Source organism: Acanthochromis polyacanthus, chromosome 9, assembly GCF_021347895.1.
Source record: "Acanthochromis polyacanthus isolate Apoly-LR-REF ecotype Palm Island chromosome 9, KAUST_Apoly_ChrSc, whole genome shotgun sequence".
Taxonomy (NCBI): Eukaryota; Metazoa; Chordata; class Actinopteri; family Pomacentridae; genus Acanthochromis; species Acanthochromis polyacanthus.
The window spans coordinates 4,424,100-4,445,644 of NC_067121.1; the positions used below are offsets into that span (position 1 = coordinate 4,424,100).

The window sequence follows — 21,545 nt, forward strand, 5'->3', positions numbered from 1 at the left end:
TTTGGGGATGCACATGTCAACAGCCTACCTTTGAGGACGCTAATTTCTGGATGATTTAGACCAGAGGTGTCCAACATGCGGTCCACGGGCCAAAAGCGGTCTTCCAGAGGGTCCAATCTGTCCCTGAAAGTGTAAAAATTCCAGAGAAGACATTTTTACTGGTTACTGGACTGAATGTGGAACCTGAACTGGAACATGTTTGACTCCTCTGGTTTAGAGACCCTGACAGGTGGAATGTGTCCAGATTATGAAAACCAGGTGAGATTTTAGTTTCAAGCAGCTTTTGCCCGTTCAGAATTTTACCCTTTAGATCGGAACACAAACACACAAACTGATTAAAGCCACATTTGGAGACCAGGGCCATAAACTAGCATCACTAGTACGTACCGCAAACTTTGTTTAACGAGGAGAACCGTAATCATATGTAAACGTTACTATGGGACTGAGTGAACACACACTCTAACACACACTCTAACACACACTCTAACACACACTTTAACACACAGCTAAACTAAACTAAACTCTCTGAGCAGCTTCACTTTGACACACTTGTACAAACAATGTCTTGAACACGCACACATTACTCCGTCATGCCGTCATACATGACCCCACACACACACCCACACACACACACACACTCACACACACGCTGGCAGCAGCAGAAAGTAGGTCAGGTGGGCTTCGTTTCCCCTTTTATGGCCTTCAGCGGTGGGAAACGTCTAAACCGTCAGTCGCTCTGTTGATCCTTCGGTTGCACAAAGTTCAGGATCTCTGCAGACTTCAGAAACCCTCCCCTCACGTGAGTCCCATCGGGCTGGGATGACTCGTTTCTCCTGCATGTTTCTGACGGCCAGACGTTTGTTTTGTCAGAAACTAGTTCTCTGCAGTTTGAGTCTGTTTAGTGGCAAACAAATCTCAGCTCTGATCCTCATCTGACAGCAACTAAAGTGGATTTAGTTAACAGAGAGCTGGTTTTAGACTGAGGCGACTTTAATGATCCCTGGAGGGAAATTTAGTTACAGCAGCTGGATATTTAAAGGAGGAGACAATAAAACAGAATATTAGGGTATAACGTGAAGGGAAAGTAATATAAAATAGAAATTAATATAAAATGTAATCAAATGTAAAATATAATAAAGTACAGAATATAATAAAATATAAAATCAACTGAAATATAAATTGAAATGAAATGTAAAATATAATAAAATATAGAATATAATAAAATATAAAATGCAAAATAATATATAAAATATAATAAAATAAAACACAAATAAATAAAAACACAATAAATGCAAAATATAATATAAAATACAATAAAATATAATAAAAATAAAATACAAACATAAATTAAATATAAAGTAAAATAAAATGTAAAATGAAATATGGAATAAAATGTAGTGAAATAAGATAGAAATGTATAAAATATAATATAGAAAAAACTGTACAGAGGGCCCAAGAGTGACAAAATGACAGAATAAGGTTTCTAGATGAGTTTCCAGATATAATGAACAGAGTTTAGAGTTTAAAGTGTCTGTTGTGCTTCATGAAATCTGTGAAACAGAATGTGTTTGGATAAAAGACAGAGAGGCTGGATAAATGCTGGTGTCTGTGTGATGAATAAACACAGTTTATTTGTGTTCACTGCAGGAAACATGTGACTCATTTAACAGCAAAGAGACTTCATGAAGAAAGGCTTTCTTACATAATGTTGAAAAGCAAGAATGTCACAGAAAATCCATCATAAAAATACTGAACCGTAACATTAAAGGCTGAAAATAGCAACAAATATCTGTGAAACAATCATTTATTTACCCGATTTAAACACAGTAAAACAGCAATTCCTCGTTTTTTCTGTGTAAAATTTCACTGTTTTTAAAACTACAGAAAGTGCAATTTTTTCCTTTTTTAGTTTTTTTATTCATTTATTTTTTACGGTTAATGTGTAAACTTACACTTATTTCTGTGCTGCTAATAGATATTATCTTTATTTTAACAAAAGAGAGAAAATCCCTAAAATAACAGCAAAAAACGATTTGCCTTTTTTGTTCCTTTATTTTTATATATAGTATATTTTTTCTTTCAGTTATGGCAAATATCTTTAAAACCTCCTAATAAAAACATTGTAGTCTTATTAAGCAACAACAATTTATAAAAATACAGATTTTCGCTTGTCTTTACAGTTAATGTGTAAATTAATACTTTTTCAGTTTTTTACTTTAAATTGTTTAGACTTTAACAAAACTGAAAATCTCTAAAATAGTTACAATTCAGTTTTTCACAGGTATATTTCTTTTGCTTGATACAATTTTTTGTAATTTAACAAAATCATTTTTTTATTATTTTTTTATTGTGGATTTTTTGCTGTTACAGTACAGTAAAAAACTTGTGTAATTTTACTGTCAAATATTATAAAAGCATCAATTAGCATTTATTAAAACACAGATTTTTGATGTGTTTTCTTTTTACAGTCAATGTGTAAATTAATATTTTCTTCAGGTGTTTTATATGTAATTTAACAAAAATCTGTAAATCTGCAGCCAGTAAAATGTGTCTTTATTTCTAAACATGATCCTTTTCAGTTGGCCAATCACATGAGAGATGGGGTGGGACTTGTCACCATGGTAACCTAGAACATGGAGGAACCTAAACTGTGACATTTTCTTAAACTAAAGCAGACAGTTTTGGCTCCTTAAAGACGTTTCATAAAGTAATTTTAGTTTATTTGTGTTGGAACGTTTGTTCTGGCCAACAGTTTGGAAGAAAACCTGAAAGCGAAGCCGCCAAAATTAGTTTAAGCTTCAGTTTCAGCTCATTAACTTCATTTTTCTGCTTCTCTCCTCCTTCTTTTGACATTTGGTTTACTTCCAGTAACATTTTTTTTACAGCCATGATTCAACCTGGAGAGTTTCATCCACATCCAACACACCAACGCTTTCCTAAAACAACCAAAACAACTCTTCCTTTTCATGAGTTTTACTGCTCAATCGAAGCTGAAATCAGTCAAGGTTGGTTAAAATATTAATGTAAACCCTCAGCATGTTGTTTCTGCTGCAGCTAAATGTTGTCTTTAGGTTTTAAAGTCTGCAAAATAACATTAAACTGAACCACTGAAATCAAATAATCTGATCTGGAGGCTGACATGTCCTCAAAGATCCTGGAGAAGAAGTTTAACTGTTAAAGGTCAAATTAAAATGTTTGTTTCTCTTCTAATAAAATCACAAAAAATATAAAAGCTCCTGTACCGTTGTCACGAAATATGAACCCTGCCACAGAGACCAGAAGTGTTTTTCTAGCAGGCTGTAAACTCGTTTAATTCTGCTGTAAAGTTGAACATTTTAACATGGAGCTCTGTGGGGGTTTGACTTGCTTCTGGAGTTGGCCTCAAGTGGATATTTGAGGAACTGCAGCTTTGATTTTGACACTTTTTCCAATTTTTCAGCTGAGGAAGTTGCTGTTTGCTTCTAAATCCGCCCAGAAAGCTGCTGTCTCGTCATATATACACATTAGATGAATACACATTAGTGCTCTTTTAGCGTAGCCTCCACGGGAATTAAATTTAGGCCACACCAATTCCAGCAAACCCTCGCATACTTTGGGGCAGAAATTTAAGAAAATAAACTGGGTTTAGAAAGTATAACAGTTTCAGTTGTCACCATCTTACAGGACCTTAATCCTCCAAATCTAAAAAACGAGCGACGACGTGGAGCCAGAGTGGAGGTGAAGCCGTAATATTCAGGACTTTAAAGGTTAATTAAATTTAAATGGATGAGTTATATGAAAGTTTAACTCCTGTACTGTTGTCACAAAAGATCAAACTAGCCACAGAGACCTGAAGTGTTTTTCTAGCAGGCTGTAAACTCATTTAATTCTGCTGTAAAGTTGAACATTTTAACATGGAGCTCTATGGAGGATTGACTCGCTTCTGATGTTGACCCCAAGTGGACATTTGAGGAACTGCAGCTTTGGTTTTGAAACTTTATTTGACTGAGGAAGTTGCTGTTCACCTCTAAATCTGCCCAAAAAGCTGCTGTCTTGTCATATATACATATTAGATGAATACACGCTAGCGCTCTTTTAGCATAGCTTTCACAGGAAATAAATCTAGGATTTAAAGTCGGTCTCCGTTACGCGAAGGCATCTGCTATGAAACACGAAACTGAGCCACTCAAACCAAGCAAATAACCTGATCCAGAGGCTGACGTGTCCTCAAACATTCTGGTTTTCCCACAGAGAAGACGTTTAGCTGTTAAAGGTCAGATTAAAATGTGAGTTTCTTTTCCCTGCTGAGACTAAAAATGGCAGAGAAAAAACCCCGCCGGCCTTTTTCTGCGGATGCTGCATGTTTGACTTGAACAAGGAAGCTGCTCGGCAAGCATTGCTGAGATTACAGGCCGGGCTTGTGGCATTCACAGTCGCTTTGTTCTGCAAAACCAAAACCAGACCCAAAGCGCCTCCTCATTCACAAAACAAATGCAGAGGACCGTTTATTGTTGTTCTCGGGTCATCCAGGGTTTTTACTCTCAGGCTGCGTCCACCTGCGATCTGTCGCCGTTTAAACGTCTCCGTGGGACGAGCTGAGGATAAAATGCATCTTTTTCTGCACATTAATGGTTTGAAAATCCTCCCAACAGCCTTCTAACCACCTCTGACTGCAAACTAGCATCCAAAATGGCCGCTGCCAGATAAAAATAGTCCAGAGTCATTCAAGAACTGGAGGATGTTTTAGTCCTACCCATCAAATTTCAAATAATCCAGCATACTAAAACATGCAGTCGTTGTGAAAATGAGACTAAATCTAAAAAGCAAGGATAAAAGACTGTTTGAATATATTTTTATATTCTAAAAAAGCCTAGAGTTCCCCTAAAGTCACATTTTTCTCTTGTCCCACCCCCCCGATTACCAAACTAAATCTTTAAAAAAACAGTTTCTATTGAATTAAAATCACATTTTTGAGTTCTTTCTTTTATTGATGTCTCTTGTAATTGTGGAAAAAATTTTATTTCGTCAACATAATATTTTAAATAATAATTATTATTCATGGAACATGTCCCGCAGAATGTTAGCACAACCTGTTGATAACGTTTTTGTCATTTTCTGTCTTATTTTTATCATTTTATTTCTTGTTTTTGTCATTTTCTGTCTTGTTTTTTATTTGTCTTTTATCGTTTTGTGTCTTTTTGGAATTTTGTCTTATTTTTGCAATTTCATGTCTTGTTTTTGTCGGTTTGTTTCTTGTTTATGTCATTTTCTGTCAACTTTTTGTACTTTTATGTCTTATTTTTATTATTTTATGTCTTGTTTTTTCATTGTTTGCCATGTTTCTGTCATTTTATGTGTCATTTTGTTGTTTTTTGTCTCGTTTTTATAGTTTTGTGTCTGATTAGGATCAGACTCATTCTTTGGACTGTTTTCCATCAGTGGTCAGCAGTAACAGCTAGCTAAATATCTAGCTTCTACTGCTGAGAAAAAGATCACATTAGCATGGATCAGAGTAGGGTTAGCAACAACACAGAAACATGGAATAAAAATGAGACAATCAATACCTATTATTGATCAATATGGAGCAGAAAACTGGAAAAGAGAAGGTTTATTTTTCCAAGATTTGAAGCCCAAATGTCCTCCAGTTCTGGAATGAGGATCCAGGAAGCCCTCCAACAGAGTCCTGACAGGAAGTTTGAGTTTCTTCACTTCAACGCCGTTCTCTTTCGAAGCTTCTAGTGTTTATGTTCTCGTCTTTTCTTAGCCTCTTTGTTGTTTCACAGCCTTGAAACAGGAAACCTGAAGCATCTTCTGGACCAGGTCCTGCAGTTCACAAGAAAACCAGAAGGAAAACCTGGACCTGCTGATGGTCACAGCGTCCGTCTGAACTAATATAAACTCTACGAAACGTCCAAGTTTAGCGAAACCACAAACATTTTTCCGAGGAACTGCTCAGAAACATGACTCATAGCTGAACAAATCTACACTTTTACCGATCCTCTAGCCTCTACCTCTGCTTAGGATCAATCTAGAGCATGTAAACGTCTGTTCAGTGTCTCTTTTCTGAGGTTTTTCATGGTAGATGTTCAGTTACAAAGCAGCATCGTTCTTCATGCAGTTCTGAGTCTGCAGATCCACAGATGTACGTGGATTTAAAGTCTGAAGCTTTGATCATCATCCCTTGCAGACGAGAACATGGACGCCTAGTTGTTGTTATTATTCTACTATTCCAGTTCCACACGTGCTCTGATGGTTGTATCAACGTTTTCCATGCATTTGGACCATCCACTAAACTTTAAAGCCTTAATTACATTTAAACGAGTGAGTTGTATAAAGGTTTAACTCCTGTACTGTCATCACAAGAGCTCAAACTATCCACAGAGACCGGAAGTGTTTTTCTAGCAGGCTGTAAACTCATTTAATTCTGCTGTAGAGTTGAACATTTTAACATGGAGCTCTATGGGGGATTGACTCGCTTCTGGAGTCTGCCTCAAGTGGACATTTGAGGAACTGCAGCTTTGGGTTTGAAACTTTATTTCAGTTTTTCAGCTGCAGAATTAATCTAAAGCAATAATATATCATCAGATTCTGTTCAGAAGAAACAAAAAATCTGTTTAACAGACCTGTCTGTGTAAGTAAATAGACTTTCATTATTTACAATATTTTTTTATCTGATTACTTAATTATTTGCTAGAATAACTGTTAAACTGCTTTATTAATTCGGTAATGGCTAGCTGCAGCCGCACGTTTACATCAGGACCGTTTTGTCGACCAGTCTTCATGTCTTCACTGTGAGTTTTTGGAGCCTAACGTGTTCCTCTGTTGGATCCGGTTCATGTTGGAGCTTCACATCTGCTGCGTTTCCAGCTGAACATGTTTCAGCTTTCAGTCCAGAACACCTGTTTTCTGCATCTCAGACCAAACCTCCGTTAAACATTCAGGGGGAGTCGCTGCATTCCACCGTCCGACCTTAGAGACACATTTCTGCTTAGTTTTCCCTTCGCTCATTGTTCTTTTATTATTTCCAGCCTGTAATTACACATGGTGGCTTCCTAACTATGTGTTCTGTCTCCGTCTTCGTGGATTTATTCTGGTTATTCTCCGTAGAACTGAGCTGCTTCCTCCTTGTTTCTTCTTCTTCTGTTTAAAGTTATTCTGCTGATGTGAGAACAGCACAGAAAAACTCGTCGTTAGTGGATTCTCCCACTTCAAAGTGGTCTCTGCTGTTTGTTCTGCAGATTATTTAACCCTCAGAACCCAGAGATGGTTTTCTAGACGTGTTTTCTTCATTTCTTGCCACATTTAAAGTCCTGCAGCTTTTTGTAAGCAGAGGGAAATGTCTGAGGATGATGCAAATCACTGAAAAAATGAATTTCTTTAATTATTCTAGAATAAAAAACATGTAAAAACTGCAAACATCTGACTCCACATGCTGTAGAAAATCTATGTATTTACATAATTACACTTTTATTGTTTCTATTTATCGATTCTTTATCAACACGTCCTGCAGTTCATCCCGGATCAGCCCATAAACATGTCCCTAATATTATTTATTTTATTGTTTTATATCCACATTAAGACATTCAGAGTTATGTGGATTAAAAAGACAAAATAGAGAGTTTTTTTTAAAATCTGGTTTCAGTAAGTGGTTTAATTTTGGCACATTAAATTTTATTGACATTCATTTTATTGATTCATTTGTTAACAACAGAATTTTAAAAATAATATTAATAAATTATTAATAATTTATTATATATAACACACTTATAGGATAGGCATATAATTAATAGTAAATAATAAATTAAAATAATAAATAGCATAAATTCTATACAACATAATTATGTAAAATGAATAAATATTAATAATTATCTATCTGATGAATTCTTATAATTTTAGGTTTTGACTTTTAGTTTCTGGCTCTGATAAATGGAGTCATTTGGTTGATTTTGTTAAACGTTGTGGTTCTGAACTCCAGAATTAAACGTCTGGATCAACAGTTAATCAACAGTTAGCAGAACGGTGAGAGTTCATGAATGAAGCTTCCAGGTGTTTTCTGTCGTCAGGATTTCATCAAAACGTCGTGGAGGTTTGTTAGACGACGGATGTTTGCGCTGCGCTTTGGTTTTTACTGCAGCTCTAAAGCAACAAAACGTCACCATGATGCAATTTCATTATCATGTAAAATTCTTAATTCACTGCGATTAAACCTGAGGAAAACTTTGATTTTATTCCATTTAACGACCACCGTGGCAGTTATTCACCATCTCTGTTTCATTTAACATCTCTAACTGTTGCTAAATAAAGAAGCAGCTCAGTAATTAAATCAGTAAAAGAATAAGTAAACAAACAGATAAATAAATAAAAGAAATGATTGAATAAATAAAGACATATAAATAATAATTGTTATCAGTTTATTTTCTGTTCCAGTCAGGTGTAAACCATCAGTCTGATTTGTGATATGTCTGTTAAATAATCGGCATATTTAACCTCTAAACTGTTCTTCTCCTCTGCTGGCTTTGCTTTTCCTCCGTCAGCTGCTCTCAGATCAGATCAGTCGTCCTCCAGCTGCTCTGGACTCGACACGCCTTTAATTATCCTCAGCAGCTGAACGCTCACAAAGTTTACTGTGGGAAAGTTCTGTCTGGAAACGTTCATGAACTCAGCTTCAGGAGGATCCAGACTCTCTGTTCCTTCACTGCCTGATCAATAAGCAGATAAACTGCAGAAAAAAACGCTGATAAGCAGCTGGTTCCTGCTCCAAACATCTGTCTGGTAACACAACGGTAATAAATCAGATGTTTGGTGCTTGATCTTCACAGTTCTGCTCATTTAAGTTCATTTTCATTAAACATGAAAATAAGCATGATAGGTCTGTTTATGGAGAAGGTAGTGACTTTTAATTCTTTTTTTTGACCTAAATCAGTGCCTTTTCCTGATATTTATGGCTTTTTCATTCCAATAAATTCACATTATTGTCGAGTAAATGAAACTTCAATTAACAGAAGTCTGAGTTGACATCATTTTCTTGTCTTAAAGTTCAGTTTGAAGAGAAAAAAACCAACTTTTTTGACATAAATCAGGTTTTTCCTGCTGAAAATGAAACTTTGAGGCGATTATACGTGAAAATAATCATGATAGGTCTGTTTACAGTGAAGGTAATTCCTATATTTGATGGAAATCAGTGCCTTTACATGTTATTTATGATAATTTGATCACCAAAAATTCACATTATACTTGAGAAAATTCAAACTGAAGTCTCAGATTAAATCATTTTCTTGTCTAAAACTCCTGTTTTATTATAAAAAGTGACTTTTTCTCCTGGTTTCCCCTGAATAACGTCAGAGTTTAGCACATATTTGAAGAATAACTTTAATAATTCCAGCTTTAGTTCCATTAAAAACACAAAGAACTTCTCTTTAAACAAACTGCGTTGTTAAATTCAGACTTTCTCTGACTTTCTGTGTTCAGCAGTTTGAAGTTTAAACAGTAAAAATCTGCCTCTCTTCTATAAACACCTCGTAAAAGCAGCAGATTATTAAAACCTCGTTACAGGCAGCAGCTCCTCTGATTGGCCGCTGCGGCGCCATGTGACCGTCTACAGCTGCTTGTGTTACTTCCTGTCTCCCATGATGCACTGGGGAGCTTCCAGTGAATTAAAGTTCATCTTTAAGCTGATTTTTACTGTTTTTCTGCATCAGAAAACTTCCAAACTGGAGCCACAGCAGGTTTTAATGAACAGTTAAAACACCTGCTTTCATTTAGTTTCTGGATTCAGACTTTTTTTCTTGAATCCCTCCGATCGTTCTGTCGTTGCTGCAGCTTCTGCTCCGTTTTTACCTCATTTTTTGCATTGATTTTATTTTGAGGCTGTGGTTTGGTCCTAAATCAGGAATTAAAAGCTCATATTTGCAGCTTTAGTGATAAAACTGATCCGTCCAGAACTCCAGATTTTATTAAAAACCTGCTAAAATCAACATTTATATGATCTGCTCCTGTTTTTAATAGACACACAAAAAGTTTAAAAAAAAATCTGTTAAAAGCATGAAAATCTACCAGCAGCTGTGCCAAAAAAAAAACACATTTAAAAATGTGGAACGCTGTAAAAAAAAGGAAGAAAATTACAGCAATAATATTTAATGCATTATATTTAATTTGAACACACTAAAATGATGTAATTTACCATCATAAATTGTAAAAGATAAAAAAATTCTGTTTTTTAATGTGGACGGTATTTACAGTTTTCTTTTTACAGTTAACATACATATTAATATTATATTACCAGGTATCTAAAATCAACATTAAATCAGGTTTACTTAATTTTCTATTTACTTTTGTTAATGTATTTTATTTATTTTATCTCATGTATTTATTATTATTATCATTGTTTATTTATTTGTATTTTTTGTTTTTATTATTGCTGGTTATTTGTCACTATTAAGTATTTGAAATAATATATTTTGTTAATTTTATTATTTATTGATGTTAGTATTTTTACTATTTATTTATTTGTAATTACTTTATTCATGTTATTATTATGATTATTATTTCTTTATATATTTAATAGTTTTCTAATATTGTTTATTTATTTGTAGGTATTATTATTGTTATTATTTGATATTGTTATTATCATTACTATTTATTTGTGATTATTTTATAATTTATACATTGTTATTAATAGTAATATGTTTCATTCATTTTATTATCATTATTATTATTATTTTTACCTTTTTCTTACTTGTGTTCTATTTCCGGCGTTCTCATGTTGCAGTTAAAAAGAAAAGAGAAACTCCTGAGAACCAAAGTTAGTGTTTAAATGTTTGACTGTTATCTGCGTCCAGACGTCTGATCGTTCCTGACGTTTGTTCTGGTGTTTGTTCTGGTGTTTGTCCTGGTGTGTCTCCTCTCTTTGTGGAGCTTTTTCCTAAGGTCAACACCAGAAAACCGGTTCCCACAATCCTCTGCTCCTTCAGGCTTTCAAACAAGAAGTAACGTCTGACCTGATTGGTTCTTTCCCCGGAGCCCTGCCTGCTGATTGGTCGGTGATGGTTGAAGGTCGTTAAACTCCAGAGTTTCACCTCCTCTGACCTCCTGACCCAGATTCAGTCAGCCATAAAAAAAAGTCTCTTCAGAGAGAAAACCTTTAAGAACAAAGATCCGTGTGACGCAGAAACTGTGTAGAAATGAAAATAAGTAGAAACTCACTGATTGGATTCTTTCATCTGCAGTGAAAAGAACCTAAAATCTAAAATCCTGCAGGTTTCAAGGATTCAAAGCTTCAGTGCAGATCACAAATAAATAAATAAAAATAAATAAATAAGCAAACAATAATAATGAATAAAAACATTCAAAAATGCATAATAAAATAAGATACAATAATAAATTAATTAGTAAATAAGACACATAAATAAAAATATATAAAAAAATTGAAATAAATCTAAAACAAATTTAAAAAATAATTACAAATAAATAAAATAATAAATTGAATAAGATATATTAATAAAAATATATAAAAATTAAATCAACCTAAATAGGTAAATGTGGTAATAACAATAATAATAAATTGACTAGGATACAATAATAGAAATACATAAAAAATAAACCTAAATAAATACACTTGTTAATAATGATAAAGTAATTTATTACAAATAAATTAATAATAATAAATAAACAATAATAAACACTAAAACACATAACTATTAGAAATAAATAATAATGATAGTAATAATAATGATAAAAATTAATTAGTTACATGAATAAAACTTCATAAGAAATAATATAAACCAAAATGCATAAATTTAATAATAATAATAACAATAATAATAATAGCAACAAATAAAAAGAACAATAATAATAATAAACTAAAATGATAAAATAATTACAAATAATAATGATACATAAATAAAATGAATAAAATACATTAACAAAATAAATAGAAAATACAACAAACCAAAATAAATAAATGTAAAAATTAAAATTAGCAAGAATATATTTCACAAAAATATAAATCTGGAACTATTTTGCAGAACGTTTTTGCATGTCGACACGTTACCAACGCTGGAGAAATGCAGCTCTGCGTGCTCTACTTCTATACTGCTATACTATACTTTTACTGCTTCTGCTCTGTTCATCAGCAGTAGAAAGATGTTTCTCCATGCTGAATGGATCTCCATCAACCTGCTCCTCTGTTCGCTGTTTCTGACCCATGCTGACTTTATTTTATTCATCCTGTAGCTTTGATTTTCCTCAAAACACCGCCTTCAGTTCAACCTGAAAACTCTTTCCATTTTTTCCCCCTGACTGTCGGTCACAGTCGGGTCAGTCGATGCTTCACAGCTGCATAGAGAAGGGCAGAATTTTTTCTTTTTGCTGAATGTCGTCGGTGCAAACGGTTTATTTTTGGCAAATTTTTAAATATTTGCAGCGACAGAATAAAAGAATTAGAGATAAATGTTGCGGCAGCGGTTTAGACATAAAAAAACACAAAAACTTCCATTAAGATGACTTGAGGTTGGTAAAAAACCTGCTGTTATAAAAAAACTCCACTACACCCCAAATAATGGAATAAAGAAGAGTTGAATGAAGACCAGATTAAAGTCTAACAGTGCAAATTGAAGTTAAGGTTGTGCAAAATCGTCTTTTCCTGCACCGACCGGAGTCACTGAGTGGGGAAACATTAACCTTCTGTAGCGTTTTTTCATTTAAAGCTGTTACTTACAGTTTTCAGGTGATTTGCAGAACTCGTTGATAAGTGACGCTCTGGACTCGACTTTTTAGGACTCATCTTTGCAAATTTTTAAATTTTTAAAGTTATTCTGGATTCTTGACGTTTTTACACCTGAACAAAGTTGCTTTAACTTGTCTGAGAGTAATTAAAAGTAGTTAAAGTATATTAATGAAAGTCTCTCAAAACCACAACATGTTATTTCAGTATTTTGGCTAAAAAAGCACCACTGAGTTGGTTTATTTGTCTGTTAACTTCGGGTTTAGTTCTAAATGTGGTGTTTCAGTGTCTGCTGGCTCCGCCCCCTTCAGGAAGAAAACTCTCTCTGTGATTGACACAAAAACAAATGAGTGAAAACAGCACTTTATGTCTTCTCTCTGTTTATCATTTTACGTGTAAATATCTTTAAATTCTTGCCTCAGTTGTTTTTAACTCCCGTGTTTGTTGGACGACGTTTTAATATCGTTATTTTAGCTAAAAATGTCGCGTTTTAGCCATAGTTTTCGTCCTTGTTTTGAAAAATCTGTAAATCAGAGCAGCTTTATTGGGATTCTGTTGATAAATTACGAATAACGTTGGACAAATGTTTTTATTTCAGGGTCTGTTTGGGTTTTTGATGATATAAAGAAGATAAAACATAAAAACTCAGCAGCTGAACACAGTTCAAACCTTTGAGGCGTCTTTTCTTTTTGCTTTGTGATGTCTGAACAAACTGGAAACCCACAGATGATGATGACGTGAAGCCAACCGGCTTTTCTCTCCAGCCGTAAAACTCTGTTCCCTCTAAAGGTTAATAATTCATTTGTTCAATCTGTTGACCGGCGCTTATCTCCCGAAGGCTAAACCACACAAAAGCAACTTCACATGGAGATAAAAGCGTCCGTTGGTCCAACATCTGTTGACTTTTAGAGTTTCCAATGTAAGAGACTGTTGGAAAATCCAACACAAAACATCCTAAAGGTGACACAAAATGAAGAAAAACAACCATAAAGAGATGCAAAATGACTAAAACATGACAGAAAATGTTCCAAAGTGACACAAAATGACCTAAAAAGTAAAAAAAACAACCATAAAGGACGCAAATTGACCAAAATAGAACAAGAAAATGACCATAAAGAGTCAAAATGGCAACAAAGAAATGCAAAATAAAAATAATTAAACACAAAACATCCTAGATGTGACACAAAATGACCAAAAACAACCATAAAGAGATGCAGAATGACTAAAATCGGACAGAAAATGTTCCAAATGCGACACAATATGGCCAAAGTGGAACAAAAACAATCTTGAAAAGATGCAGAAGCGCTCACAGAAGAGACACACAATGACCAAAATGACACAAAAAAACTAAAAACAGTCAAAATAGGAACAGCATGATGCAAAATGACTAAAACAAGAAACAAAATGTTCCAAAGATGACCAAAAAAATCAGAAAAACAATCAAAGGACTCAAAATGAGCAAAACAAAACAAGAAAATGACCATAAAGAGATGTAAAATGACTAAAGTCTGTCAGAAAATGTCCCTAATGCAGCACAAAATGGCCAAAGTGGAACAAAAACAACCTTGAAAAGATGGAAAAGAAACACAAAGCAAACAACATGAGACACAAAATGACCAAAAAGAACGAAATGGAACAAAAACGACATTGAAAAGATCCATAATGACCAGAGAAGAGACGTAAAATGACCAAAATGGGAGAAAACCCCCCACTAAGAACAGCCGAAATGGCAAGAAGAAGATGCAAAATGAGTAAAATCAGAAGCAAAAAGACCAAAATGCAACAAAAACAACCATAAAGAGATGCAAAATGGTCATACTAAGACCAAAAGCTGCAGAGTAAAGTTTTCAGCAGTAAAACCAGAATGATCCATTTGTGTTTGAAGAGGTTTCAAAGACTCCAGGACACCTGCACTTTAAAAAGGAAGAGAACCATCCTTTCAGAGTTGATAACGTGAGGCTTTGTTCACCTTTTGTTCTGGAAACTCTTTTAAAAACTCCTTCATCTTCTCAGTCTGATGTTGGATGGACGTGAACATGTGGGACCAGAAAAAACAAGATCACCTCTTACCTCAGAAAGCTGCAGGTTCAAGGAGCTGTTTGGTGAAGATGAAGGACATCTTATAGAATCTACAGACAGTTAAAGCTGGTTGGTTGTTCCACATGAGATCTACCACACAACACACACTACAATTAGGACCATTTTCACTCATTCTGGATAAACGAGGAGGCATTTTGGTCCATTTCTGACTCATTTCTGGACGAGTTTCTGTAATTTTCTAATAGTTTTAAGGCATTTAGGCTAAGTTTGAGGCGTTTTGGACACTTTTGCAGTTAACCAATGTTGTGTGATATTTCCATGTCACAGTCTAAACACTGACAACATGTCTTCTAGAACAGTTTAACCTCATCGGTGAAACCAGTTGGCGGCATTCAGAGCTCGATGAAGTCTTTCAGATTCTCCTCCTGGTAAAGGTCAGTTGTTGTTGGTCAGATCGTGGTCTCTGTTGGAGGTTTATTGGTCCAGAGAGGAGCTTTATGACGCCTCCTCCCAGCCAGAACCCAAACACCAACACCGGCCTCCAGCCCTGGAGGTTCTGACCCGTCTCCCGGCGGTATTTTCCCCGCCTAACCTCGACATGTGTGGCTAATGTTCTGCCGGCGGGGGGGAGCTGGGAATGAGCAGCTGTCCTGTTTCACAGATTCCACTTCCTCTCCTCGAACAGACCGAGTCCTGTCCTCCACGTCGGCCTTCGCTCTCAAACCGCGACTCGACACAACTGCTGCTACAACTGGTGCTGATTTATTCTGTGGAAACCAAACCAGATATCTGGAATCCGCCTCCATGTGAAGTCGGGTTGAAGCAGCAGAAGTTGCTTGTTGAGGTGCTGAACTTTAACCTTGTCTGAACCGACAGCTGTGGTCCTTCATCAGCGTCTGGAGCCCGAAATCCAGAAGCTCTGAGGCTTAAAAGACTCAAAATCACACAGAAACTATTGAAAATAATGACATCTTCACGTTATTCCCTGACACGGTCCAGTAGCGGGTCTATGATCTAGAATTTCTGCTACAGCTTCTTGTTTACAGACAACTAAAAGGTGATTTATCAAGAAAAACCTTCAGGATTTCACTAGAGCTGATGGATCATTTCATACAAAGATCAACAGGAAGTTCCTCCTAACCTCCTCAGAACCACCTGGTTCTTCATCTACAGTAGCTTTATTAATGCTCAGAGTTCTACCTTCGTACTGTGAATATTTCCAGAGTTTATCATAAAACAAACCACAGATATTCAGGCAAAAAGAATCTTGATGAATTTAGACGGTGTAACTGAAACAAAGACTGTCCTGACGTTGACCGCCGTCCGTCTGGTTCTTTGATGCCTCAGAAAGGATCCAAACAAAGGAAGACGCTCCATTGTGGCGTCCACAAAGCGGAGGCGTGTGCTGTTTACCAGCCGACCCCGAACATTCCTGCTGGGCAGCGCCTGGGGTGGAAACGGGAGGCCGGTCGGTCGGGGGTATCGCTCCTCCCACCGGCACACTTTCACCCACCGGGACCCCCAACAAACAAACCCAGAGTGTGCCGAGGAAGGGAAGGAGGATCTTATTGCGCTTCCTCCCCCTCCTCACCTCCTCCCTCTTCATTCATCACCGGCCTCCACTTCAAACCGAGGAGCCGGGCTGCATATTTCTGGATGAAAACCACACTTCAGTTTCAAGAAAAAAGACAAAAAGGAAAGCCGGCAGAGTGTAGCTCTAAGTCACGGCTGCTCAGAGCTAAAGAAACATTCTGACTGATTCTATGCAGGTCAAGATTTATGCAGAAAACTTTACATAAATGTTGGATATATGACCACAGCGTTACAAGATCAAGTTTTTACCTCATCACCATGTACACGTGGTGTTTTTATACCCACGAAAATACACCTGAACCTTAAAACTGCAACACATCAGTGACTTTTGAGGTTTTTAAAAAGACTTAATGTGTCCATAATGACTGAAAAGTGAACTAAAATGACTAAAAACCCCTCCAAATTTATTCAGAAACGTCCTAAATGAATTCAAATCCAACCAAAATGCTGAAAAAGTTTCCACAACTGCTTAAAACTGATGAGGAAAAAACAACACAAAATGGCTGAAATATCTGAAACTGTTCCAAAGTCACTCAAAAATGAACCAATAGATTCAGCGTGACACCTGGATGGATGTAAAACTCATTCTTGTGGTGATTTTGTGTCATTTATTTGTCTCCCTTCTGTCATTTTGCATCAGTTTTGTGTTGCTCTGTTTGTCTTTGGCAGTATTTTTTAACTAGTTTTTGTCATTTTGTCTCAGTTCTCTTGTTTTGTTTCTGCTTTTTGACGTGTTATGTCTCATTTGTCTTGTTTTGTGTTCAGCAATGAGCATGTCCACCGTAAAACTGCAACACATCAATGACTTTAGAGGTTTTTTAGGTCCTTTCTCATTCATTTTCACTGTAATCTAAAGTCCTGCAGCTCAGTGGAAACAGAACAACCATGAAGAAGAAGGAGATCTCAGAAACGTCTTCTGTGCAAAATGACTCAGAATCATGATGAAAAGTAAAGAAACAAAGCTCAAATTTCTTCTGTAGGTGTTATAATACTGGAATTTAAACATGTGTTGATATTTTTCTACCTAATTTTTCATTTGCCTGCAGTGGTCACGTCTTTTCAGCTGCAGAATTGATTTATTTTCTGGTTTAGAGTGATTTCCATGAAATGCTCCATTTTAAGCTCAGACTTTGTGAAGCTTCTGACAAATGAGGAGTTAAAGGCTGTCGGGGAGTTGAAAATCTGATGATAAAAGAGATTGTTAAAGATAAAACGCCTTTCAAACTTTGTGTTTGGTGTTTGAAGGATGAAGCTTCTGCCAAACAAAGTTAAAGAATGACGGGTCATTTCTCTGTCAGGTCTTTCTTTGAGTTTTCCTCTGAGCGTCACTTTTATTTCATCCCGGGAGGCCCTGTGAATCGGGCTGTGGGCTGAGCAGAGCGTCTGGCTGGGGGTTTACACAACTCGCTGATCCGCTGCTGACGCTGCAGACCTGAGCTTTACTCCGTCGCTGTTTTAACTCCATTCATCTGCCGACGGCGTTTTTCCTGACCGGGTGCTTCGATCCGACCCCCGAGGGCCGGCGGGTCAGAGGTGGAGGAGGGGCGTCTCATGGAGGCTTGTTTTTCCCATTAGCGTTAGCCGTCACGCTAATGAACAGCGGCACATGTGGCGATGCGATTAAGATGGAATCCAGTGGAAGGGGCCTCTGCTGCTTCAGAGAGGTTCCTGTGATCAGCATCAAACAAACCTCTAGAACAGAAGAGTCATTACAGAACTGGAGGACCTGAAAAATCAGCCTTCTCTTTTACAGTTTTCTGCTCCATATTCTTCAATAATAAGTATTGATTGGCCCAGCTTCCACATCACTTTAATTCCATGTTTTCTGTGTTGTTTGCTAGCCCTGCTCTAATCATTGTAATGGGGTTGCTAATCCATGCTAATGTTAGCTTTTTCTCAGGAAAACTTCTAATAATTTTCCAATATACATATTTTCTTGAAGACTTCTCTTCACTTGAGTCATTTTAGAGAACTTTTTGATCATTTTGGATACAGTTTTTAGTAATTTTGGACAAATTTTTAATCAGTTGAGAGGTGTTTTGTCATTTTAGACAAATTTTGAGTAATTTTGGACAAATTTTTAATCAGTTGAGAGGTGTTTTGTCATTTTAGACAAATTTTGAGTAATTTTGGACAAATTTTTAGTCAAATTAGAGGTGTTTTTGTCATTTTAGACAAATTTTGAGTAATTTAAGACAAATTTTTGATTATCTAGGACAAAAATTGAGTCAGTTTGGACAGCTTTTGCCCTAGAATGTAGGACATAGAATGTCCTCCAGTTCTGGAATGACCCAAAGACTTTTCTAATAATCTCAAAAAAAAAGAAAGATGAAAAACCAGAATACGATTCCTCAGATTTGCTGCTGATTCTGCACAAACACGACGACGGAGCGACTAGACGTCCAGCTGTTGGCCTGAAGGGGAACTCAGTAAAGTTAACAGGTCAACAGGTATTCAGGTGTTTTCATTGCAGCAGGAAGGATCAATAAACAGCAGCTTTAGTCTGGCTGTAGACAGAAAAACGGATCCTCCATGTTTTCATGAGCAGAGAAAGGTGGATGCCTTGGTGACGCCATGGCGACGTTAGCAAAGAGCTAAATATAGACTGCAGAGCAGATGTTTTATGTCCAGAAATAATAGAATGAATCAAATGAAAATGTGTTTTATTTCAACCAGCAGCAGAGAATCAATGTTTGCTTCTTTGGAGATTCATTTCTCCTAGTTTTAGATCGTTTTTCTTGTCGTCTTTGTGAACTGAAACCAGCTGTTTACCTGAAGCTTTTGTCATTTTCTCTGCAGGGCGACCGGGTTTGGTTACGGGAGGATGAGCAGTACCTTCCCAGCACCGTGTCATCCTGCTCCGGAGGCGTTGTTGTCTTTGCTACCGACTACGGACAGGTAAGAACCACAGACGTACACCTGATCTGTGGCTAGCAATGCTTTACCCTCAACACAACACAAGCACTTTGGAAGCTGAGGTTTGGATCCCGTTAGAACCTTCTGTCCTGTTTCACTGCTTTGTTTGGAGGGAAAGTTGCTCTAAAAGCAAGAATTTCATCAGAAAGTCTTGTTTGCTTTTGGTTCTGGAACTGGTTCTTCCAAAAAGAAGTAAGTGTTGTATTACAGATAAATGCAAGGCTCTGGATTGCAACAGCGCAGGCATCTCCAAGGAAACCGACTGCTGCTTCCTGTTTTAGATCTCAGCTGAAGACAGGAGGTTATTTCATTGCTCCAGATGTTTAAACAGCAGTGATGTGAGCAGAAATATGCATTAGGATGGAGCAGAAGTGCACAACATTTACTAGCAGGAACGTACAAAAGCAGAAAAAGCAGAGTTGTAATCAAAGTAGTTGTTGCAGGACTTTGGAGGTACCTTCATTTGCACATGGAACCCAAACACACTGCAAAGTTCTAAAATCTCCAGATATATTGTGGTGTTTTTGCCCATGTTTAAACACCAGTGATGCGACCTCTTATTGCTCTGAAAATTAGAAGCTAAATATGTAAAGTGGATGAGGTGAGACAGCAAAAGTGCACAGAACTCGCAAATGGGAACTCACAAACGCAGAAAAACAACCTGTGACAAGACAAACATCTACAAAGTTTAGTTTTTTCAAACAGTGCGATTACTTAGAATATCCGAAGTTTGCATTGATATAAAAAAAAATAATAAATGCATTATTTTAAAAACATGCTTGTTGTTAGAGGAGAAAGTGTAAAGTTCTAAAATCTCCCGTGCCGTGTTCGCCCATGTTTAAACACTAGTGATTCTGCCCTTTTATTGCTATGAAAACTACAAGTTAAAGATGTGAAGTGGATGAGGTGAGGCAGAAAAACTTGCGAGCAGGAATGAACAAAAGCAGAAAAACGATGCCAAAGATTTGTTGTTTTTTTTCCAAACCCTGCGATTACCTGAACCATGCGCAGTGCTTCTATGTGGTGAAATGACTCATACTGAAAACATTAAAAGCTGATTTCATCCTGGTTGTAGTTTCTAAGGCGTCTTTGAAGGTCAAACATTCGGTCTTTGCTCCTCCTGGAACCAAACGCTGGGCGAAGCGACGGTTCCATCGTTCCCACACCTGATTCTGAGTGAAGGCTTAAAGAGATCTGCTCATAACCTGGGGTCAGCTAGAGATGCGATAAATCCTCTAAAGACCCGGATGGCCGTCGGTTGCGTCTTTGATCCACGTGTTGTCAAAACAGTGGATGTGGAGGAGGGTGAAGGATGTCGGAGCGGAGGTCACGCTGGGCTTCATGTATGTTTTCGGTCGGTTATTAAGACTTGAAGCGCTCCATCAGCGAGATTTGGAGGTTGGATTTGACGCAGAACGTCCCCTTGTTCTGTGAGGTGTCACATTCCTCAGACTGGCTGAGAGGAACCATGAGGCCTCTGAGAGGAATCTGGTTCTTTTGATGCTTCATTGTGACTAAAAACTCTAGAACAATCACGTGGAAGATGGTCGGAGCTGCCGGCACCATGTGGTGTCAACAAGTCCAGACAAGACTCGTGTTAACCACCAAACAACGGTTCCTGTAGGAGAACGTTAGGCAAAGTGGGTACTTTGAGGAATAATTTGCAGAAAAAGCCTTTCTGGAGGTACCTGCACTCAGTAAAACAAAGAACCCTAACCCTGTTTCATCAACTGGTGAAAGCTCAAAGGACCATTTCTTCAAACTGTTCTTTGAAGAACCCCCCAAAGTACCAACAAAAATCATTTCTTTGGCCACCATGACTGGTTCTCCAGATACACACGTGGACAAAATTGTTGGTACCCCTCAGTTAAAGAAGGAAAAACCCACAATTCTCACTGAAATCACTTGAAACTCACAAAAGTAACAATAAATAAAAATTTATTGAAAATTAAATAATCAAAAACAGCCATCACTTTTGAATTGTTGATTAACATAATTATTTAAAAAAACAAACTAATGAAATAGGGCTGGACAAAAATGATGGTACCCATAACTTAATATTTTGTTGCACAACCTTTTGAAGCAATCACTGCAATTAAACGATTTCTGTATTTGTCAATGAGCGTTCTGCAGCTGTCAACAGGTATTTTGGCCCACTCCTCATAAGCAAACAGCTCCAGTTGTCTCAGGTTTGATGGGTGTCTTCTCCAAATGGCATGTTTCAGCTCCTTCCACATATGTTCAATGGGATTCAGATCTGGGCTCATAGAAGGCCACTTTAGAATAGTCCAACGCT

At 36.7% G+C, this 21,545-nt stretch overlaps 1 protein-coding gene across 1 annotated transcript in view; it reads left to right on the top strand.

Annotated features, from left to right (window-relative positions):
• Positions 1 to 21,545, top strand: part of myo10 (myosin X) — a 126,295-nt gene that overhangs the window by 16,580 nt on the left and 88,170 nt on the right. The window contains exon 2 of the mRNA XM_051953911.1: positions 19,133 to 19,231. Coding sequence (XP_051809871.1) covers positions 19,133 to 19,231 — 99 coding nt within the window. The remainder of the gene's footprint in view (positions 1 to 19,132; positions 19,232 to 21,545) is intronic.